The sequence below is a fragment of the Ictidomys tridecemlineatus genome, chromosome 7 (genome assembly GCF_052094955.1).
Source record: "Ictidomys tridecemlineatus isolate mIctTri1 chromosome 7, mIctTri1.hap1, whole genome shotgun sequence".
Lineage (NCBI taxonomy): Eukaryota > Metazoa > Chordata > Mammalia > Rodentia > Sciuridae > Ictidomys > Ictidomys tridecemlineatus.
In genome coordinates, this window is record NC_135483.1 from 148,731,102 (window position 1) to 148,756,708 (window position 25,607).

At 35.5% G+C, this 25,607-nt stretch overlaps 1 protein-coding gene across 11 annotated transcripts in view; it reads right to left on the reverse strand.

The window, feature by feature from the left end:
- Window positions 1-25,607, reverse strand: part of Cerkl (CERK like autophagy regulator) — a 111,902-nt gene that overhangs the window by 17,999 nt on the left and 68,296 nt on the right. For 10 of the 11 annotated variants that reach the window (XR_013424185.1, XR_013424186.1, XM_078017692.1 and 7 more), the window contains 3 exons: window positions 20,673-20,804; window positions 13,713-13,776; window positions 7,912-8,054 (listed from right to left, as the gene is read on the reverse strand). Coding sequence is in view for 9 of the 11 variants with exons in the window: in XM_078017692.1 (XP_077873818.1) it covers window positions 7,912-8,054; window positions 13,713-13,776; window positions 20,673-20,804 (339 nt within the window). In the remaining 2 variants the exon portion in view is untranslated. The remainder of the gene's footprint in view (window positions 1-7,911; window positions 8,055-13,712; window positions 13,777-20,672; window positions 20,805-25,607) is intronic. The other variant, XM_078017699.1, reaches the window with a different exon arrangement.

Sequence of the window (25,607 nt, forward strand, 5' to 3'; positions counted from 1 at the left end):
CTTCAATGAAATAATAACAGAAAATTTCCCAAACATGAAGAATCAATTGGAAAATCAAATACAAGAGGCCTAGAGAACACCAAATGTACAAAATTACAACAGATCTACACCAAGACACATTATAATGAAATGCCTAGCATGCAGAATTAGGGTAGAATTTTAAAGACCACAAGAGAAAAAAATCTGCTGAGATCCAAATTCATTTTCCCATATGAGGGAACTTGTCTTCCCTCATATGGGAAGACGAATTCCGATCTCAGCAAATTTTTTAACTCAGACCCTCAAATCCAGGAGATCCTAGAGCAACATATACCAAGCTCAAAAAGATAATGGATGCCAACCAAGAATGTTATATCCAGCAAAATTAAGCTTCAGATTTGATGATGAAATTAAAACCTTCCATGATAAATAAAAGCTAAAAGAATTTACTATAAAAAAGCCTGCACTACAGAACATTCTAGGCAAAATATTCCATGAGGAGGAAATGAAAAATAATAATAAAAATCTGCAAAAGGGAAGAACTACAATAAAGGAAAAGTCAACCAAAGTTAAATACCAAAAATAAACAAAAATGAACAAAAATATAAATCATGTCCCAATAATAACCCTGAATATGGCCTAAACTCACCAATCCAAAGATATAGATTGGTAGATTTGATTTAAAAAAATATATGCTGCCTTCAAGAGACTCATCTCATAGGAAAAGACATACTCAGACTGAAGGTAAAAGGTTAGAATAAAATATACCATTCACATGGTCTGTATAAATAAGCAGGCATTTCCATCCTCATATCAAATAAAGTAGACTTCAAGCCAAAGTTAATCAAAAGATATAAGGATGGACATTTCATACTGCTTAAGGAAACCATACATCAACAAGACATAACAGTTATAAATATATATGCCCCAAATAATGGAGTATCTACGTTCATCAATCAAACTCTTCTCAAGTTCAAGAGTCAAATAGACCACAACGCAATGATTCTGGGTGACTTTAACACACCTCTTTCACCACTGGATAGATCTTCCAAACAAAAGCTAAACAAAGAAACTATAGAACTCAAGAATACAATCAATAACTTGGACTTAACTGCATATATAAAATATATTACCCATCAACAAGCAAATACACTTTCTTCTCAGCAGCACATGAATCCTTCTCTATATATTATGCCACAAACAACTCATAGTAAATACAAGAAAAGTAGAGATACTACCCTGTATTCTATCAGATCACAATGAAATCAAATTAGAAATCAATGATAAAATAAAAAATAAAAGTTACTCCAACACCTGGAGACAAAATAATATGCTACTGAATGAACAATGGGTTACAGAAGACATCAAGGAAGAGATTAAAAAATTCTTAGAGGTAAATGAGAACACTGATACAACATATCAAAATCTCTGAGACACTATGAAGGCAGTTCTAAGAGGAAAGTTCATTGCATGAAGTTCATTCCTTCAAAAAAGAAAAAGACAACAAATAAATTACCTAATATTACATCTCAAAGCCCTAGAAAAAGAAGAACAAATCAACATCAAAAGCAGTAGAAGACAGGAAATAATTAAAATCAGAACTGAAATCAATGAAATTGGAGCAAAAGAAACAACTGAAAAATTGACAAAACAAAAGTTTGGTTCTTTGAAAAAAAAATAAATTTGATAAACCATTAGCCTTGCTAACAAAGGGAAGGAGAGAGAAAACTCAAATTACAAACATCTGTGATAAAAAAGGAAATATCATGATGACACTACAGAAATACAGAAGATAATTAGAAATTATTTTGAAAACTTGTACTCCAATAAAATATACCAAAGGCATCGGACCAGTTTCTGTAGGTATTTGATATGCTCAAACTAAATCAGGATGATATACACAATTTAAACAGGTCAATTTCAAGCAAGGGAATAGAAGATGCCATCAGAAGCCTACCAACCAAGAAAAGCCCAGGAGCGGATGGATACACAACTGAGTTCTACAAGACCTTTAGAGAAGAACTAACATTAATACTACTCAAAGTATTTCATGAAATAGAAAAAGAAGGAACACTTCCAAACACATTCTATGAGGCCAATATCATCCTGATTCCAAAACCAGACAAAGACACATCAAAAAAAGAAAACTTTGGACCAATATCTCTAATAAACATAGATGCAAAAATTCTCAATAAAATTCTAGCAAATCAAATACAAAAACATATTAAGGAGATAGTGCACCGCTATCAAGTAAGGTTCATCCCAGGGATTCAAGGTTGGTTCAACATACAGAAATCAATAAATGTAATTCATCACAACAATAGACTAAAAGATAAAAGTCATATCATTTCAAAAGATAGATAGAACATTTGACAAAATACAGCACTGCTTCATGTTCAAAACACTAGAAAAACTAGGAAATCAGGAACATATCTCAACATTGTAAGTTATCTATGTTAAGCCCAAGGCTAGCATCATTCTAAATGGAGAAAAATTGAAAGCATTCCCTCTAAAAATTGGAACAAAACATGGATGCCCTCTTTCACTACTTCTTTTTTACATAGTTTTGAAATTCTAGCCAGAGAAATTGGACAGACAAAAGAAATTAAAGGGATATGGATAGGAGAAGAAGAACTCAAATTATTACAAGTTGACAATGATATGATTCTATACCTAAAAGACTCAAAAAATTCTGCCAGAAAACTTCTAGATACTTCTCAGAAGAGGATATACAATCAATCAACAAACATATGAAAAAAATGTTCAACATGTCTAGCAATTAGAGAAATGCAAAATCAAAACTACTCTAAGATATTATCACACCTCAGTTAGAATGGCAGCTATCAAGAATACAAACAATAATAAGTATTGGTGAGGATGTCGGGGGAAAGGCACACTCATACATTGCTGGTGGGACTGCAAATGGTGCAGCCAATCTTGAAAGCAGTATGGAGATTCCTTGGAAAACTTGGAATAGAACTACCATTTGACCCAGCTATCTCACTCCTCGGTTTACACTCCTTGGTTTACACAAAGGACTTAAAAACAACATACTACAGGGACACAGCCATTTCAATGTTTACAAGCAGCACAATTAACAGTAGCTAAATTGTGAAACCAACCCAGATACCCTTCAGTAGATGAATGAATAAGGAAACATTGATATATATACAATGAAATATTACTCAGCATTAAAAGAGAATAAAATCATGGCATTTGCAGGTAAATGGATGGCATGGGAGAACATAATGCTAAGTGAACATAATGCTAAGTTGTATACTTTGTATACAACTAGTGACTTGAAGAATTGTACTCTATATGTGTAATATGAAATGAATTGCATTCTGCCATCATGTAATAACAAATTAGAATAAATAATTTAATAAAAAATAATTTTAAAAAAAGAAGGAAATTGCATATTTTGTGACAACATAGTTAAACTTGGAAGATGATGTTCTAGTGAAATAAGAGCCACAGAGAGACAAATGCTGCCTGATCTCACTTATATGTGGGATCTTGAAACAAAAAGAAATAAAGAAAAATAATAAATAAAGAACTCACAGAAGCACAGAGTTCACAGTACCAAGGCCTGGAGGAAGGGAAGCTCAAAGACATATTTGTCGGATGAGGAAAAATTTAAGTTAGGAAGATTAAGTGCAAGAGATCTATTGTACAAAATGGTGACTATAGTTAAGAATGTGTTACATACTGGAAAATTGCTGGGTGTAGAGTTAAAGTGTTTTCCCAAAATAAGTATGTGAGGTAATGCACATGTTAATTGTCTCAATTTAGCCATTCTACTATGTATACACATTTCAAAATATCATGTTGTACTTGTTAAATGTATACAATTTTATGTCAATTTAAAAGTAGATGAAGATAAGTAGTTTGAGATAGTTATTACTGGAAACAAATTAATTTAAAAAAAATATTCACCCTTGGTCCCCACTCCAGGCATACTGAATCGGAGACTGAAGATTTTAAGATCCTTAGGTGATTTGTGTGCATAGTGTCTTGCGGTATGGATAGAACGTGTGGTCTATGTGCAGTATTATGATTACCTGGGAGCTTTTTAAAAATGAAAATTCCTGTTTCACCTCCAAGGCATGTAGCATGGGTGTTCATGTGTGCCTGCACTCTTCAAGTGACTTATACATGCTCCAGGTTTGAGAACAAGTGGTTAGAAACCGGTTACTCTATGGATTTTAATCTAGGCCTTTCCAATGACTTTTGACTTTCTACAGCTTGCCTTTTGGTCATCTAATTGCTAATTCATCTTGAATGAAAAAGAAAAATAAAGAAGAAACTAATCAATCTTTTCTTCCCAATCAGATGTATGGTAAAGAATTTGGAGGAAGCCATGTAATTAGAAATATTTAGGATTATCGATGGATTATAGTACTCCACTTAATACATTTCCTCCATTGCCATGGTTAATTAGGAGTAAACCATAAAAGCATTCCTCTAGAAAGGCCATTTAAAAACAGTGAAATGTTGTCATGTGCAATAGAGAATGACACATATCATGACTCAATAAAATACTATTTATTCCCTGTGAGTTTGAAGAATGCTGAGTTTGCCCAAGCACAAATCCTTTCAGAATGCTAGAGAGGGATTTTATTTTTGTGTCCTCTTAGACTTTGCAACATTGCAACTTCTTCCTAATTCTGTAGAATTTAACAGATACTAGGCATGACCAGAAACCAGAACATTATTTAGGTCACCTACTCATTGAATGAGGTGTTTTTTTAACATTCTGAAGAAAAAAGAAAAGTTCATGAGAAAGTACATGTAAAACTCCAAAATTATAGAGGCTTTTAGATTTTTGTTTGAAAAATATGAAAGATCACATTTTGTTTCAGAAAATTGTACTCTATTTGAAAAGATGTCTACATGCCAAAAGAACATGCTGCTCACATAAATAACAACGGTGTAATTTTAACATTCTCACAAAAGCTATAAATGTTCTACCTCAAGGTAAACATTTTAATTAGCCTAAAAAGTTATTTTTCTTAACACTACCAGCAACTTTGCCCACCCTCCCCCTCCCCAGACCTGCTAAAATGTGCCAAATACAAAGTGTAAGGACAGAAGTAGCAGTTCATGTAAAGCAAGATAGATGTTTACCAGGCAGACACTACAGAGGTTTGAAAAAAAAAAAAAAGAAAAGGAAAAGAAAAGAGAAAAAAAAAATTGTCCTTGGAAGTGCAAGCACTTCTGCAGAACAATTAACTTAATTAACCAGACATCATGAATATTCATAAGGCTGTTAATGTCTCCCACATCCAAACAGATAAATGTGATGTAATGACTTCCTAGTCAAGCATATCTAAAATTCTCATGAAAACAGCACCTACACTTTGGTTCTTTGCCTGAAATATCATAGAAATTAACAGTCCCTCGGCAATATTTTATTCTCCTCAAATTAATTGGAAAGCATGAATTTATTTATGCAAACTCTATAGGAATATATAGTTCACAGCCATCAGTATGTGGATTGAGCCTTGTTTTACAACAACTGGATTGCTTTTTTATTTTTATGTCCTCTCAGGCTTTTTCCCCTATCTACCCCCCCTCCCCAGTTTTAATCGGAATCTCTCTGTATAGTTCCTTAGCACCAGTTCCCATAGCAACAAACACCATTCCTAATGGCCAGCAGTTCAAATACAGGCTTCCCCACATCTGATCCATTTGAGTCTGACCATAATTCAGCGGCTTAGTCTGTTGGCTCAGTGGAGTAATTTACTAAACACTCTCCCTCTGGGTGTCTCTCTCCAGGAGGCAAATGGCTTCAAAGGCAGACTGTCTCCTCATGTTCAGCTTGGAAACTTCCTGCCTAGCTCTTGTTTCCATTCTCTATCAAAAGCCCTGACTAGGCATAGCATCCTCATATTAAATACAGCCCACACATGACTTTCTCCTCCTATTAGATGGAATTAGTAAGCTGGAACTCCTATCCAACAACCAGAATTTTGGCAGCATGCTGTCATCTCTTAAACAAAAAGCATTACAATGGTGTTTCCACAGATACCCACTGAATACAAGTTATTTTTGAAATTAGAATTTTGCTTTAAAATTATAAAAATGTAATGCTATTTCTTTATTAAATCATAGTTGCATATTAAAAACATAAGCATAGCTAGCATAGCTAAGTGCCCACTTTATGCCAAAAGCATACTTCTTGGGACACCCTTTTCCAGTTTTGATGCATGGCAGCTCATGACCTCAGGAATTTAGGCTCTAATGAAGAAAAACAGTGACTTACTAAACACATCCATTTTGCATGGAGGTACATGTTGGAAGGGTTACACTAACTGCATTCAGAACTACAAAAATGATAACAACAACAACAAAAGACATAAAAAAAATCCCCAAATAATTCATCTTTTTCCTCCTTTGAATTGAGGTTATTTGTTATCTTCTACTTATGGACCATTATAGATTTTTCTACATATAACTTACAATTATAATTTATCCTAATAATTTCCATTTTTACATTCTTGTTTTTATGATTTTATACTCTCAAAAGACATTTGGCTATCTTAGGTCCTTGGTCAATTTAGCAGCAATATTAAATATTCTAAAAATCATGGCTATCGAATGGAATAAATTTTCTTCTAACCATGTGCATTATTTTCAGAAGGAAAATATTTTTCCTCCTTTTAAAAACAGGGCATGATGTTTTAAGAATGAAAAAAAATCAATTTCCTTCATTGTTGTTTATTTAAATAATAATTTAGGGTGAAGCTTGTTTTCTTTTCTGGACCAGGGTTTGGCTCTAGCAGTTCTCCCTGGCTTCCACCTCTTCGTGCCCACTTCCAGTAATGATTCCACGTCTTGCTACAAAATGGATTCTCCTAGAACAAACTCCATCAGCTTGCTCCCTTGATCTGGAGCAATCCGTTGTTCCCTACTGCTTCTTCTTTTTTTTTTTAATAATTTTTAAAAATATTTACTTATTTATTTTTTTAGTTTTCAGCGGACACAACATCTTTGTTTGTATGTGGTACTGAGAATCGAACCTGGGGCCGCACGCATGCCAGGCGAGCGTGCTACCACTTGAGCCACATCCCCAGTCCCCTACTGCTTAAATACAATTTAGACCCTGTGGCTTCAGTCTGGCCCATTTTGACACTATTATCTCTCATCCAATGGCCAGTTTTCCATTTCATAAACACTTCTGGGTTTTGCAGTTATTATTTTTTTAGCTAAAAAAATAAATAGCTTACTGTGATATTTTAAGGCCAGAAAGCCTACCCACTTTAAGGCCTGATTCAATTGCTATTTGCTCTAGAAAGTCATCTTTATATTCATTCACTTGAGAAACTATCCTGCACTGTGTTATATTCTCTTCCAGGCATTGGAAATATGGTAGTGGATGGAAAGATAACCAGTCTGGCCTTGATGGAGCTCACCCTCTAGGGCTTGGATCCTCCTTCTAGTTGGAAGGAATCTTTGGATATTCACGGTTTTCTGATTATAGTTCAATTATAGTTCAGTTTCACATTTTACCTTGTATGAAATTAAAAACATTTTGACTGATGGGAGCCCCATTTTGAAACTTCCTATCTAGTACTACGTAACCATTAGACCTGTGTATGGAAGGCAGAATAATATTAATTTCATCTATTGATTGTTTAAACTATGTTCTTAACCCATAGTATATGCCATCTTATTTAGTACTACAACAAATCTGTAATGAAGTAAATATTATGAATTATCCCCACTTTATAGATAAAAAAAAAAAACTAGGCTCAAAGAGATTGCATTGTTCAAAGACTCACATTTGCTAGTGGAGATGCCAGAAGTTAAGCTTGGGTCTTTCAGACTCAAAGTTTATACATTTATCTTGTGTCATATTGACTAGGTTAGGAAGTAGGAAAGGGAATGATGGAGGAGAGTCAATTTAGCATATACATGGCCACTCCTTGCCTGCTGGTATTAAGCCGAGTGGAAGCTGTGCTCTGACAGGAGTTAGGATTTGGTCTGTTTCTATCCCAGCACTCTTCTGGGCTCTGAGAAGCAAAGCATGGGCTACTTCACTAGCAGATCCATCTCCACCAACACATACAACACTAGAAAAAAGAAATTAAGCAAAAGCAAGAATTTCAAAATAATTGGTAATTACTCACAAAATCTAGACTTCTGAATATTTTACTAATCTTACATAGTCATATGCAAGACTCATACTCACCTTCAATTTGTAGTATAATAAATGGCTAAGAAGACGCAAGCACTGAAAAGGTAAAGTTACTCTAAGTGGAAAACCTAGATAGTCCCCACAGACAAAATATTTTTATGTGCATTGAGGCATTAAAACTTTTGAACATGTTAATTCACATCTTTCAAAAGCATATAATTATCATTCTGTTTGTTAATAATACTGTCACCTACAATTCATTTCACACCAACAAAGTCATAAAATTCAGCTAATTCTCAATAAAACTCTGAAATGACAGCAATAAAAAAATCATGTAAAATATGAAGCTTTCATTGAAGGAACTGCTAATTATCACTAGTACATGAATATACTAATTGCAAACCTGACCTGGTTTTCATTCACATTCTTCCTATATGACTCTTCTAAATGTATGTCACTACCCTTTGATTGTAGATAGTACTGCTGATTTTTTTTTAATTTGTTTTGGAGGTCTTATAGTAAGTATATTTTGGGAGAGAAAGATACACAAAACTGATATCTGATTTTTTTTCATAGTACTTTTATTTAAAAGATGCAAAATAATCTTCACTATCAAAATATCATCAATTTACCCAAAAGGAGGAAGATTTCTCATTATGGAAAGTAGGTGACACAACTTAAGGCCTTCAAGGGCCAGCCAGAATGGGAAAGCATGATCATTCTGAAGAGGTGGCAGCTTTTCTACTACAGTCCATTCATATCATGTGGGAGGCCTAGCAAAAGCAGATAGGATTTTTCTAGTGAAACCAAAGATTCTGATTTAGTAAATCAGAATTTAAATTAGTAAATATCCTAATTTATAAATACCAGCAACTAGCCTTTGTTACATTTTTAAAAACCAAGTGCCAAACAAAATAGCCTATTGGGTATAATCAGAGAGAGGTTCTTAAAGATACTGAGAGCATCATTTCCCTCCACCTTCCAGTCTCCTCTCCTCATTAGGAGGTCAACACCCACAAGGGCTAGGCAATCCAGGTCCACTGTGGTTATAAGAGAGATTCAGCTTTTCTTTCTTTCTTTCTTTTTTTTTTCCTTCATGGCATTGTCCTTACTGTTTTATGTTTGAATGAATTCCAGGTTTTTACAATGTGTTGACTGATTCAGAGAAACAGGATACTATCTGTTATGACTTAGATGTGAGATGACTCCCAAAAGCTCCTGTGACAATGAAAGAAAGTTCAAACGTGAAACAATTAGATAAAGTGAGTTATAATGAAATCAGTAGATTAATACCCTGATAGGAATTAACTGGGTGGTAACTCAAGGCAGGTAGGGTGTGGCTGGAGGAGGTAGTTTATGGAAGTCATGCCTTTGGGATATATATTTTATCCTTGATGAACTGAGCACTCTGCTTGTCATTGTTGCCATATCCTGAGCTGCTTTCCTCCTCCTCACTCTTCCACCATGATATTCTGCTTCATCTTGGGCCCAGAAAAATAGAGTTGATCAATCTTGGACTGAGACCTCTGAAACTGTGGGCACCCAATAAACTTTTCCTCCTCTAAAATTGTTCTTTTGGGGACTTATGTTCACAGCAACAAAAAAAGCTGACTAAAATAATTATCTACTAGGGACAAACTATATGTCAGATATGCTTATCCTTTACTATTAAATCCTCATAATTCTGTGCACTAGCCATTGACTCCATCTTTATAAATGAAGAAACCAATGTGTGGTTTGAATATTTCCCATTGATTTCAAAAATCTCCATTAGATTTCCAAACATTCTATGAATTTAGTATAGTCCATATGATCCATACCAGTATACATGCTGATATTTATGTGTGATCTAAAAGGACCACATAAAGTCATCCAAAAAGCATTTAATTTTGCACTAAAGAACTTGACTCCTACGTACACAGGATGGCAATACTCAACTCCTGGAATCTTGCATACAGTTATACCATTGGGCATCTGTTAACTCATTACTGGAGTTAGTAGAGATGGCCTTTCCATAGTATGCTCTGCTACAAAAATCTTTGAAATTTTGTCATAACATGCACTGTTAAATATTTTGAAACTAATAGTGAATCATCACTATATAAAATCAGGAACTGTTCTCAGCACTTTCCTTGTGTTACCTCATTTAACTTGAGCCATAGATGTATACAAAAAATGCTATGGCCTCCAATTACAGATTAGGAAACTAAGCATAGAAAGATTAAGTACTTTTTCCATGGTCATATCACTAGTAAGTGGTAGAAAAGGGATTTGAAACAAGAAAATTTGCCCTTAAAGACAGCACTATATTATTTACTATATTCTTTTCTACAAAGAAAAAACAATGAAAGTAGCCTCAGGAGAATTTTTGTTACTTTGAAAATTAGTTTGAAAACCCATAAAACCAGACCAAAATAGAATGACTCAGGAAGATATATATTTATTTATGTCAACTACTACTAGATCATTAAGGTTATGTTCGGGTATAGTTCTTCAATCTAAGGGATAGACTTAATTAAGGCTTAATACAAAAACATCACAAGAAGTTGCATACCCTAAGAGAAAAAAATATTCAAATTTCTATATAAATTTAATTTAACCACACTTAAAAGTTACTCTAAAATATAAACCCTATAGTAATTATTCCTTTCCATATGGAATATCTTCTCGTTTTTAGAGTAAGTAAACTCCTTATTGCCATGGCTCCATGTGGAATGATTTAGTCTAGAAAAGTAAAATTGAAGGGTTAATATTTTATTTCTCTTTTGAAATGGTGACAAGGAAAAAATGTAAATAGCAGTTTATAAATTGATCTATCAACTGACATCTTTGAAATGTTGAGTATAGTATTGGTTTTGATTCAATGTTTTTCATTTTTCTGAAAGATTTATTTCTTCTTAAGTAGTACAGATATCATGGTCGATCTGATAAAATGTAAACATTAGGCAAATAAAATCTAGATTATGTGGGTCTAGTTAATAGTAGAAGGAAACAAAGAAAAAACTAATTCAACAAACTCAATACACTGAAACAAATAGTAAATACTTAGTAAATTTATACTTTTCCATGGTTGTAAAATCTACAGATTGGTTTAAGTATATTCACATTTGTAAATGTAACTGTTAGTGCTCCAAGTATGTGCAGTTGATATTACTTCCTCTTCATGACCAACATAAACAGGCAATATGGAATATGAAGTTCCTCCAAGTTTTAGCAGTGGATCTAAGTTTGCTAGAACACCAGAGTGGGCACTAGCTGTCACGCATGCTGATGTGCTGTTTCTGTGGGCTTTAGAAACATGTCACAATTTTATAGAAATAAATATAACTCATTAAAAGTACCCTAAAACCTTGGGAAATAGCATTTCTTAAACATTATTCATTAAATCATTTTTCTTTGAGAATAATATCCATTGAATTTTTCTTGGCTCTCTCTAGCCTGTCTAGAAGCCATTTATTGACTTCCTAATCACTTCCTATCAATAGCTCCACTAGAATAAGGAAGAGATGCTTCAGGGCAAATTTCTTAAGATAATGTGAGCTGATCTCCTATCAAAATGAAATAGCATCATGGGTTACCTTATCCTATCCTTAAACTAAATTTTTTGAAAGTGCTTTTATGACCACTCTTAGAACACAATCAAGGACAGGGAACTCATCAATGCAGAACGCTCAATTTCAGAAAATTCTACTTGCTAGAGAATAATCCTTTTGAAGTGCATAGTGAATGAAATTATGTTTTTATTCTCCCCATATACCTCTCTACATATTTCTAAGTATGGGGACTTAAAAATTACCATTTTATTAAGGTAATTATCCCGATCACCAGCTCCTACTGGAAAAACTAAACCCATGAAAACAAATGAATTATTTGAAGCATTTAGGAACATAGATTTCCAGTAAAAAATTATAATTCCAAAGTGCATTTGCATATTATAGGGTTTGGAAATAGTTAAATCACCAAACTCATTTATTGGTCAGGTCAAACATCCTTGGCTGAAGAATATACAAGTAATAACTAAGGATCTAAGTATCTCTTAGCACCACAATTCAAAACTGCATGGGAAATAAAGAATTAAATATGTTCAGGTAAAGAGGAAAATATTCCTAAACCACATTTGAGCAATTTCTTCAGATTCAGCAAAGTTCTTCTTAATCCTTGCCATACCAATAGAACATATTTATAGATACCACATTGGACAGAATATTCCATATCACTGGTGGGCAACCCCAGGGTTAGTATCTATGATACCTGTTACTCTTATCATTCACATATTCAAGTTTTAAAGTAAAGACTCTTTTTGTAATGCAGCTACCCTCATGTATTCCTGGCTCAGGACTATGTAGCATATTGAGGGAGATGGTGGGCATGATTCTCCCAATTACTTTCCTTTAAACTGTTTTAAGAAATAGTTTAAAGATAATTAGCTTAAATAGCTTTTAAGATAATTTCCTAAATGTAGCTTATTGCTCCTTCTGTTTGCTTCTAAGTACAAAGTTCTAAAGTAACTGCCTATCTCATACTCTTGATCTTATGTGATATTGCCATCTAGATTTAGTTTTCTCTATTGTCTTTGTGCTAAATCATATTTTACTTACCAAACTTTCTTCTTCATCAGCTACTTATTTTCTCATAAAACTATATTAAGCATTTCTGAAAACAATACTGCCAATGCTTCATTTTGAGCACTCTCTTCCCTCTACAAATACGAACATTTCTTTAGGAAGATTAGTCTTTCACATTCATAAAAACGGAGTCTCAACTGCCTTTCCTGACCTTATGGATCCTTTGTCAACCCCTGCTCATCACAATGTGACACAGTTAAGTCATTCACCACCCTTTTAAACTCTCAGATAGCCCCTCCTGTAAAAAAATAAATAATTCTCCCCTGAAGTAATATGTTTTAGTCTTATTCATCAATCTAGCACTTTTGCAAATCAATTTACCTGATTTTTAAAAAGGGCTATTAAGTGTGTGTTGTTTGCCTTGTTCCAATGTTCTAATATTTCTAAAGTTGACATACCAATGAGAAACCCTGCATACTCCTGCAATGCATTAGAAACTTGAAAATACATCATTCTGGAAATAATTTATTTGTTTTCACAAAATATTTACCTCAATCAGTCGTAGCAAAATAAATTACTAGGTAGATATTAAAACTATTAATACATTTACAGGAGAGAGCCATAGCACTAATAACATATAACCAGTATGATATCATCTTTCAATGTTTTTCTAGATACTCACATGGTAAAAGCACGGAATCAAGTATTATACATGCAAATGTATGCACATTAAATAAGTATAGGGCAGTACACTGTGATTTTTTCAAATTTAAAATGAGATTTCTTTTTGCTTTTCTATGCTAGATCCTGAGAGGTGGAATGACCATGACATATCACCATAAATTTTTATGTAGATATGAGTAAAATAGATTAAAATAGAATAGTGACATGGAATATATATTATATATACATACATATCAGAAATGTTTAAAAATTATAGCTCCCAAATATGCAGCTAAAACCTAAAAAAAAACATGGAATAACATAAGCTATATGATATATATATTAAAATTATTAATATAACATACCCATCAAATCCCTGGAGTTCACATTCCTTAAGCAGGGACAGAGCATGTCCTTTATATTCCGTTACTATTAAAAAAACACACACACACACAAAATAAAAGCTTTAAATAATGTTCTGCACTTTTTTTAACTTGGTTTGGCAAAATAATATGATTAACATATGGTTGGCTCGTAAAACAACACTTATTCTTGAATATTTATATTTTAATCATAGAAAAGAGGCTTACATGTTAGTTGCCTGGTGTATTTTATAGCTTTATGCAAAAGAGGGTCACATATTTGTTCCAACTACATAAGTCATTTGGTGATATCCAACACAGAGTAGTTACAGAATTTTTCTTGGTGCCTGTCTGTTTAGTGTTCCCCAAATAAGACACATTTCCTTTAAATCAGAAGCTTACGAGCAGGAGTATTTTGAAAATACAGCATATTAGCTGGCACTGAACAGTCAATGTAAAATCACTTTGGCAACCTTACATGAATAAATTAGTTGAAAGGTTAGTGTAAGATTTACATACCAGAAGAATGTGTATCTGGAACTGCTAGACTGAAAAAAGGAGGAGTTGGATGTGAAAATATGAAGTCAAGCCAACACCAGTGATAAGAGACCCAGTCCAGGAGGAGGGTGGCACACAGGCCCACCAGAGCCCCGATCCTCCAAGGAAATGAGTCTGTCACACCGTATCGCTGTCTCCACAGTCACTGATGCCCTGTGCAGTATTGTAAATGCCAGTGAAGACAGGATAAACGGGCACACTGCAGATGGCACCAAGCATCACAACCACATTTAGCATTTTCTAGGGGAGCTCTGCCAGAAGAGACAGCCCAGCTGTATCCACCCATCAAAGATTTCTGCTGACTGACATGACATTGCAGATGGATTTTTTGTGTAAGAATGTGCATCATTATATGCAAGATTACATTAATCTTTCATGCCTGTCTGTCCCTGGTGCCAGCATGGTTCAAGCTTCTCCTGCGATGATTTTAGATATTGTTAAAAATTATTAGTCTTGGTGTCTAAGAGAATCATTCTGTATCCAGCAGTGTTACATTATAATTCTCCCACAGCTTATTCAAAATGCTGCTAACATTCACATGAATAAAACCTCTCTATATTAAATTCTAATCAGAAGAAAACTATAATAAAGCTAAATATAAAATATTAATATTAATAAAGTTGGAAGGTTAAGTTATCATAAAAGACGTGTGCTGATAATTCATTTATAACCACAGTAAGTAGTTGAAACCTAACAATGGGAAATAATGTCTGACATAGACACATTAAAAATAATTAAGGATATTATGAAGAAATATTTATATTGAAAATCAGTTTATCAAGTCGTTCTTGGTCTGGTGATGAATCGGTTTATCAAGTTTACTTTTGGTAACACTATTCAAATCCAATACAAAATTAGCCTAAAATTATGTTATAATTGTATGTCATTTTTTGTTTGGGAACATTTTAAATAATTTCCTTTGATTTTACAGGTGATAGCTGACTATATACCATGCAACCTCTTTAAAAATAAGTTTTAAGAGATATTGCATAAGTTAAATAAAATCATTTATCTGGACTAATTTTTTAAAAATCAACAAAAGCTGACTACAAGAAAATATATTAGTAGAAGGTACAAAATGAAGAGTCTTTGGCCTCAGGGAGTTTACACTCTGGAGATAAACAGTATACACTAGTTATAAAACAAATATATGGAGTAGAAATAAGTGATTATAAAGAAAATAAATGTAGTGCAGAAGAATAATGCATGATTTGGACTACTATTTGAAGTTAAAAGGACCAAAATCTATGTTTAGACAGGCTATTATGGACTGTTGAATCAGAGATCTGAATTCAAATCATCCCACTCCAAATAAATATAAAGAGTAGATGGCTAGGAAAATGAATTTCAAAAATGAACATAATCTAATCTCTCTTTTTTTTTTTTCAGATCCTTCCCCTTTCCTATTGGCACTCTGGGCTCTTTTTACATGTGGATTTGGAGTCTACATAATTGACTGGGTTTTTAACACAGTCCCCTACTGGAACCCGTACTCTTCAGTGTAGGTATTACTCCTACAGGAAGACAGAGGAGAGTGGTGTCTTGAGGTTGACATCAAGTGCTTAAACTGAATTTGAAAATAAAATCAGATGTGATCTGATATGGACATCAGGAAACATTTCTTGCTCTGGAGATAAAATTCTATTGTGGAATTGGATACTGAGATGTCAATGTCTTTCCTGTCCTACAGGTATTTCAAACTCACTTAAGAAGTGAACTCAACATGTCCCCCTTAAGTATACCATTCTTTTTGTGTTCTGTCATCCACCCCCAAGGCAGGAAACAATTCCTCCTTGGTTATCCCTCCTCTCTCTGGAACCACTCCGTGGCCAACACTCTATTAACCATGCTCCTTTCTCCCTCACAGCTGATGCCGTCAGTCTGGGCATTATCAGTTCACATGTGTACTACAACAGCCTCTTCTCTCCAACTTCTGTCCCACTCTAGTCAGAATGGCCTCATTGAACATATTTCAATTAAATCACTCATGGCATAAACGTCACTGATGACTCTTTACATTCCAAATTTTCAAATCCTTGAAATATTCCATATTTCAAACTTCCAACTTTCTAACCCACACAAGTGTTAGAAACAAGATTGGACATATGCACTCACAGTTAATTTAAGTTGATAAAGAACAACCTTTCATTCAGAATTCTCTTTTTCTAGCTGGATATGATGCATGAACACCCACTATGTGTACTTTTATTAAAATGCTGGTCAAAGGAAAAGAAGTAAGTTTCCAGGCCTCTAGCACCTTTTTAACTCGGTTTCTTCAGACTGCTTAGCATTCTGCTATGTGTGATCAGGAATGACAAGAGGTATCTCCAAGGAATGAAAGGATTCAAGTACAGTCATTAAGAGCCCAAGAGAAACAACACAAAGAGTCTCAGTGAAAGGGTTAAAGGTTAGAAGCATTATGCTAGAAGGAGAAAGAAGAAGAAAATGATAAAAAGAAAGGAGGGTAGGAAGGAAGAGAGGTGAAGAAAAGGGAACACCTCTTAGCCACTTTCTGGACAATTCTTTCCAAGAGGTAAAATTATCTGGGGCCAGGCACTCCCCTGGGCACTGAGCTGGCAGAGGTCATGTGTGCATTCAGAGAAATGTCTTGACCACCATAAGTTCTGTCATCTGTTAATACAGAGTGAAGAAGATGAATGCGCCTGTCAAGAACAAGAGAGATCAAGGGCAGACAGATATCTGTCTTATATTTCAATGACACTTATACAGCAGGTAGGATATAATTATGCTGCAAAAGACAACATGAACTCTAGTAGATGACAGAAGGAGGGGGATGTCAGCTCTCAAGTTCCCCATGGTGTGCAGTGTGCAGCTTATGCCTCCAACAAGGGAACATGGCTGCAGAGGCAGGTGACTTGCAACACAGTGCTACTAATGGACAAGCCAGGTGAATGTGGGCTAAATTAGCCCCCCCCAAAAAAGGTACCTTTTAGTAAGTCAGTTCAGAGGAATGGCTTTTCTACTGCATTCAAAGGCACAGTACATGTGAACACAACAACATCAAACAAAACTGTCCAGTAACAGTTATTATAAATCATAATCAGTTATTATAAATCATAAATAAACAGTTATTATAAGTCATAATCCACAAGGAGTGCCACACACCTGCACTCCACTACATGGGGAAGCTGAGCTGTGTGGCCGCTATAGTTTTCTTTACTCTTGGTTTTTTTCTGCTGCCATGACTTATGCACTGTATTGTTCTGTGAATTCTCCTATAGCTCATGACACCTCAGCTGTTATTAGATAAGATACTACATTGGGGATATGGGGTATCAGGGAGGGGGGATCATTTTCACTCAAATATTTCAAAAGATGTCCATCTATATTCAGAAGCATTTAGGGTTTCAGCATAAGTCAAAATAAAAGGAATAAGTATATTTTTATTAATGCAATGAGATTCATTTCAAAAAGAAATTTATGGGAAAAAAGACTTTTTAATGTATATATCTAGCAGCAATTTTTCTAACCATGCCACCTATTTATATAGTGCTATTTCTTTATGAATTAATTATCATACAAAATTTTTTTAATGTTAATTCATATTCCATTTGGATTTACCAGTGCCCACAAAGGATATGTTAAAACAATGAACATGAAGATATGCATTCTTTTACATTACTTTTCGTATGTTTTTCTTTCAAATAAAGTGAATTAAATCTTATACAATTTTATGAAAATGAAACTAATAATCTTGAAACCATTATTTCTATAGCATTTTATAATACATAAAGTAGTTCTACCAAATAACATTTTAAGGTAGGAAGACTAACAAAATAGGAATAATTTTTATGTAAATATTTAGCCAATATTCATGCTAACATGGCTTAAAAAGCAAAGGATGCAATTTTATAATTTTGCCTGTAGGAGGAGTGTTAGGCAGCTAATAATTAGACATTCTATATGAATATAAAAACAAATTCTAAATTTCCATTATGCAAAAAAAATCTAATTTTGTGTTGAACTGAATTTAATGTTTGGCAATACTTTGAAATTTTTAAGGGAGAAAAAAACAGAACATGGTATATTCTCTCCAATACAACTGGTAAGAAGCACATTCCTTTTATTTCCTCTGCCTTGGTTCAGACTTCACATACTGGTTTCCTTTTCTCCCAGAGCTCTTTTCCTTTCTGATCTTTATTCTGCTAGTGGAGTCATCATTGGCAAACCCGATTACAACTCTGTGATTAAAGACACTTGACACCAACTGTGGATGGATGCGTGAACAAACCACCATGTGTAGCACCCTGACCCAGTCACAGTCTGGACTAGCCTCCCATGGGACACATGGTTGGGAGACTTCCCAGGAGCCATCATGCCTTGTGTTTCCCCAGAAGAACCCAAATTCCCTTTAGTCATCAGCAGTCTTTTGGAAAAGTCTACACTTAGTCCCTGCGAGAGTCTTGATAGTTAGAAGAACGAGTGTTCCAGGTTGGGTGCAAATACTATATTAGTCCAACCAACCCTGAAGAAAAGACATGTTAATCCATCTTTAGGATTGAAGCATTTTGGGTCTCCCTCTCTCACATACACTTAATTCTCCCTATTCTGAGAGGTATGGATAAGAAAAGATCCAATTCACTGGCAGTTATTTTTGGATGGTGGAAAGAACTAGATTTAAGATCAAAACTAGGAAGGTAGAGCAAACTTCTAAAACATGCTTTCTCTCTCCCCTGCCTTCCCTTTCTACACTTTTTGCCTCATTGTCTCTCAAGAGCTGTCTAGTGAACCTGCTTTTCTTGAGTTCTCTGATCAAAATTAATATCACCCTGAGATACTATAGTTCTCTTATATATACCACAATTAAAATATCTGGTTTTAATTGTCTTTTTGAATCCCTATAAGAGTAACTCAAGAAGGGACATGACAGCTTTATTTCTCTTACATCTTGCAGTGTTTAACACAGAGCAAACATTCAATGAGACAATTTTTTTGTTTTCTGAGATGGAGTCTGTGTTGCCCAAGCTGAACTTGAACTCCTGGGTTCAAGTGATCCTCCTGCCTCAGACTTCTGAGCATCTGGACTGTGGACGTGCACCCTCAATGAGAGATTCTTAAACTGTATGTGATATCCATGTCAAATTGTACTTGAGTGTTCACATAGAAACATACAAGATAATGTTATTGAGTTTCAAATGAGTTTACTCAACTTTTAATACAGTCTCATTCCAGTTGGAATCTTCAAATTTTTCTTTGGTCTAATACCTGAAAATTTTTCAGTAAAAAGGATAGATCTCTGAATTTTCTCTTTTCCTCATATATCATTTCTAAGTGAGCCCCAAATCACAAACACAAAAGGTTAACTTTTATGACAACTTTAATTCAGAAATTTTCCACTCCAGGTTTTCATGACAGTTTCTCTTTAACCTCCATTGAAGCAGATGTTTTCTGGGGTGACTGAACTTCCCCCAAAGCTTGCCCCTTTTCAGGAACTTCCTTCTACCCAATCCATCAAGTCACTGGGCTTCACTGACCTTATTTACATCGTGCAACCCATCTCCCTTGGTTACAGCTGAGCACAGCCCTGTCATTCTGAATCCCTTGCCCAGGAACTCAGAATTAGGAGTAGGAGACTCCAATTGTGCTCTGGACTTATTTCTTGGGAGGTTTATTGTGCAATATTCTTCATCAATAAATAATTATTGCAAATTTCCATTGTGTTAATGAAGCTACACAGAAATAAAGCTAGAAAAAATTGTGATTCTTGATAGTATCAAACACTTATTCTCAGCGTCCAGCAGTAGGAAAGATTCGAGTCTTAAGGAAACAAAAGAATTTGGTCATCACACATGAAAACTCGAAGAGTATTACTAATCTCCTTTCTATTAATTTTAACATTAGAAAATTTCTATTTCCCTTAGTATAAAAGCTAAGGGAACATTCTTATTTTAGACAATGAATTTAAGCTTCTGGTTTCTCCAAGTCTGATTAAAACCAGCAACTACTTGCTTAGTTTTGACCTAACCAGCAGGGGTCAGAGTCAGAACAAAAACAACCTACCAAAAGATTCCATGGAAAGACATCAGCTCTATAAGGGAGCAAAAATCAATTGCTTGCCAAACTGCAGAAATCATGTATAAATAGTAAACATCTCATTGAAGACAACGAAAAGTATACAGTTTTCTTTAAAATCAATCCTAATAATTGTTGGAAGACTGGAAACATTCTAAAGAGAAGACATTGATATCTTAATAAAAATAGCTCATTAAATAAGGAAATATAACCACTTATACTTCTGGAACTGACCAGAGTTATAGGAACAACTTCAAAAGCTTTAGATATTACAAACAGCTCTGCAAGTTTGGATTAAAAACAAATTCAGATTATCTGGCTTTTCATAAATGAGATTTTCAATGATAAAATTCCACAATGACAGTGACTCACTTGTGACATCAGTCTTTATCCCCGCAAGCTTTAGCAGAGGTTCCACCTTCTCATAATAGACCTGGGTAGCTTCTTTTTTGTGACTTTGGGGGTTAAGGAGTATTTTTAATGACTTTGGCCTGTTTGAAAAACCTGAGGAAAAAAAGATAAAGTTAGATTGTCAACGATTTTTCTTTCCATTTAAAATGACAATGTGAAAGTCCATTAGAATGTTATATACATACTTAAATGGCATTTGCTATTTTTATTCAAAATGCTTATAAGTGTATTCCTGGATATGACTATCTTCAAACACTTATGTTTTCCTAATAACAAAGTAGGCTTATTTCTCTTGAAATACATCATGAGATATCACAAAGCACTTAATCTATGAAGGAAGGTATAAGTAAATGCAACTCTGTGAACATTAGGCAATGTTTATGTACATTTACCAAATCACAGATATCAAATGTTAGCATTTTTTTTTCCTAGATAAAAGTGATGAACTGTAACAAAGAGAAGGGTACATCTCCTCTCCTTAGAATAATATGCTCATTATTGGAATTGGGTAGCCCTGGTGACCCCAGGGCTACCAACGTCTGACCTACTGATGGGCCCCAGGCAGAGCAGAGTGAGCAGAGTTGGGACATGGTTGGCACCCATAGCACTGCATACTGGTAGCTAAAAGGAGGGGTTTAGGTCAGAGTTCAAGCCCAAAAAGCAGCCAAGGGAGGAAAAAAAATCTTCTCCAGGGAATTGGGAAAGCAACGCCTCTCAGTGGGGAGTCGCTGATGGTGCTGCCTCACAGTTGGGGCTGAGATTTGATACTACAATTTTCTGGGCTTGCAAGATGCTTATCACTGAGAACCCAGTTGGAGCAGGTGCAAAGCAAATTTTCTGTTGTTAGGAAGGGGCAGGAGCCAAAAGAAAGCTGACAACCGTTTCTTTGATGGTAAGCTGCTCTCAGAGGGCCATGATTCAAGGCTGCAAAAGCAGTTATTAACATCCAGTTTTAATAAAGAGAAGGGAAAAATATCTATCACAAATGCAAAATCAGTGCTTCCTACCTCAAGTAGAATAATATTTTATTTGTTATATTTGATAAAATAAAAATCTTTTGACAGCACATATTGTTTTGAGTTTAGGGAGTATTTGAGAGGAAAAACTAGACAGAGCTATGCTGAACTTCTTAAACATTTCCATCAAACTGCCCAGGGCCTCTACTGTGATAGGAAGCCTCTATCAGGCTTCCAGTCACCTAGGCTGAAAACCTCAAAACCACTCTCACTTTCTTTTCCAAGTTCTTGCATTTGAATGAATGCTCAGATTCACAGGGAACTACTTGCTCTCATGCCTTCTGCACTTTCTCACTGCCATCCTCTAGTTCAGGGGTCACAGCACGGGCACCCTGGCTATTCTCCCCTCGCTGCATCCTTCAGCACCACAGCTCTGATCAGTGCCTCACAGGGCAAAAGCTGCCACAGCTCATCACAGCCTGCAGAGCACACCAAACCCTTAAAACAGTCTTTTGAGCCCTCTTTTCCCCAATCCCAACCTTTCTCTTTTCCTTTCTGTCTCAGGCATATTCAAAAAAACACTGAGCATTCATGCTGGGGAGATGAGGAAGGTGATTAAGACCTGGTTCACGCTTCAGAGGAAGAAGACATATCCACAAATGCAAACAGCTCAAGACAGTATTGACTGCTAACAGCTCAAGACAGTATTGACTGCTAACAGAACGGCATGCGTAAGGTGGGCCTATGTGAGAGCAAGATGCATAGTTCTCATTAGGCATCTGGAAAAGGTTTCCAGAAGAAAGGAGTATTGAATGGGGCTTTGCCTCATGCAGTTTCTACAGCCTAGAATTCCTTCCTTCATTACCTTTCATCCCACTCCTCAGCAAAAGGGAAAAGGTAGAAATTCTAGGCAGTGAGACTGGCCTGAGCAAATGCATGAAGTTAAGTTAATCTAAAGGGTTTCTATGTTTCATTTTAATTTCCTTGTCATGGTCCAGACCACTGTATTTGTCATCATATACCAAGTCTACTAGGCCTTCCCTTAGATGGTTTCCCTTTCCAAATTGTACCCCATTCCTATTTTTAATCAAAATCTTTCAGAGCTTGTTCCAAATGCCACTTCCTCACTGAAGCCTCTCCTAATCACCAAATGAGTTCAGTCCTCTCAGTTCTTGGCTCCCAAGAACTATTTCTTATATCATGTGGAGTTACACTGGTCATATGAACACATGAAAGTAATGTCCAATTCATTTTACTGCCTTTCCTATTCCCATTTTCCCTCCTTTCCCTTTATTCCACTTCAGACATTGAATTTCTTGACACCCAATTCCACGAGTAACTCTCACATCAAACAAAAAAGGGCAAAAATGGAAAAGCTGTTTTGTAGAATAATTAATAATATGCAATACATTGTAAAGGAAGTGAAAAATCACTATTTTAAGTCATTAGAGTAATAACCAATTGAGACAGGAAGCAAGTAATGGATGCTAAAACCATCCTGTGATGATCATCTGGGACAAAATATTTATGTATTATTCTTTTTTTGAGAGAGAGACAGACAGAGAGAGAGAGAATTTTTTAATATTTATTTGTTAGTTATCGGCGGACACAATATCTTTCTTTGTATGTGGTGCTGAGGATTGAACCTAGGCCGCACGCATGCCAGGCTAGCGTGCTACCGCTTGAGCCACATCCCCAGCCCCATATGTGTTATTCTTAAACTGTGTCCCTTGTCATTAGTTGTTATTCTCTTTAAAAAAAAAAAACTAAAGAGAGTTTATCATTGCATTGATAAATAAATGCAATGTATGATTCTGTACAAGGTTAAAAAAATTGTTGTCAGGATAATATTGTCATCCTATATGCAAGAGGAACTAAACAGGTAAATCTAGAATTGCTTTTATTAAAATGACAGGGAAGAGAAACTTACTCTAAACCCCAACCACCAAGGGTCAGATAAAACATCCAAATGACATTTGTTTTACCTGGGAAATTTGTCAGAATACTTTATTTCATTTCTCAAGCAAAAGTAGTCCTAGTAAGAATTGTTGTTATCATAAAAACAAACTTTATTTCTCCTACTTATATTCATTCATTTATCCATTCACAAATAACTACATGCCTGCTGTATACCACACAGGAGCCCAGGAACTGAGCCCAATCAGTTGAACCAGAAAAGCCTCTGTCTTTATGAAGCTTCTATTGTAACAGCAAGAGACACAAACAAATCAGAATTTAGAGCATGTCAGGTGGTCATAATTTCTAAGGACAAAAAATGAAGAAAGAAAAGGAGGAAGCAAACATGAAAGGGACTTTCTGTCCGGGAAAGGTCAGATCACCCAGAATTTGGAGGCATTTCCAAGGACTTGGTTTTTTGTTGGGTAGGAGGAGAAGCATGGTGAATTTTGAGCAATGTAGCAACATAGCCTTGAGTGTTCAAAGGACCCCTCTGGAATTAGACACAACAGAACCAAGTATCACAAAGTGAGAAGAGTTGTGTCATTCCAGTTGGCAGATACTGCTCTTGGACTGGAATGGGTGCAGTGGAAGTTTCAAGAATAATAAAGAGCCTGGAGCTGACTGGATTCGTTGACCCTTTCAATATGGTATTTGAACGAGAAGTGTCAAGAAGTAGTCAAATAGTGGCTGGATAAGGGGAAAATGAGGACATAAGATGAGTAAGACCTAGTGACAAAGCAGCGGAATCCTTAAATTGTAGTATTGGTGGGGTTGAAGGATTTCAAGAACTGAGGGAGTAGATCAGGGATCTAGGAAGACCAAAGAAAAGCAGCAGGGTTGGGGAGGATACTTGAAATTGAGACACACAGAAAGAGATTGGTACTGACAATAAGACCTCATGGGCTGGCATATTCATCAGAATTGCCTTGGATTCTGAGCCTCAGTCTCAGAGTTTGGGGCTCAGTAGCCTGAGGTGGGGCCTATTTACAACAGATGGCAGATGATGCTGGCCATGTTGGTCTGGGGGTTACACTTTAAGAACTAGTACTTTGGGAGTATGGTCCTAAGAGAAGGGGGCTGAACTAAAATGCAAGTTAGGATCTCTGACTGAAACGAAAGGGTAACAACTGAACATTTACAAAAACACCTAAGATTTCAACAAGTAGTGTTAGAGTGATGGTGAGACGGGCTTAGGTCTTTAAGGAGTAAAAGGAAGGATCTAGTAGTCTGTATAGGGCTGCACAAGTAGCACTAAATGGAGGTGTCCAATGGACTGAGCATCAATGTGGAGAATTTTTAAGGGATAAAGGAGAGAAAATGCTATATTTTACTTCATAATTGTGACCATGGTAATGCACATTCATGGATCTGCTGTGCATCCCAATCTTACATCAAAGAGCATTTAGTAATAAAGGTTTTTAATAATGGCATAATTTTTAAAAATTTCACATAATGGTTACATCCTACTTTTTGCAAGAAAAAAATTGTCATAAAATATACAATGATGATGGGATAAAATATAGGTGGCCCCCAAACAGCAGATAAATAGAAGAAAGATGTCAGCAGCACCTTGAGGACCAGTGTTAGGAAGGTATGGCAGAGAAAACTGCCAGCACTTGAGATGACTGCATGAGAAGCTATGAGCCCTTGGCAGACCTAGGTTTCTCTATTAAAGCAAGAAAGCAGTGTTAATATTTAGAAAAGTGGTTGAGAACATAGGAGATTTTGCTAATAATGGACCATTCATTCAGAGAGTAAAGTAAAATGGTGTTTGCAGCTGAAGACAGCAGGGGATGATGTCAGCTGAGCCCTAGGGGAATTGGGAACCAGGTGATAAAGAGCCTTTGGCGGTGATATGGTGTGCAGGCAATGAGAGAGGTTTATATCAGTTAATATTGGAGAGGGTGGGGGAGGATGGGGTCTTGCCCCAGGCACATAGAGCTCTAAGAACTTGTCTTACACCTGGGGAAGGAGCATATTA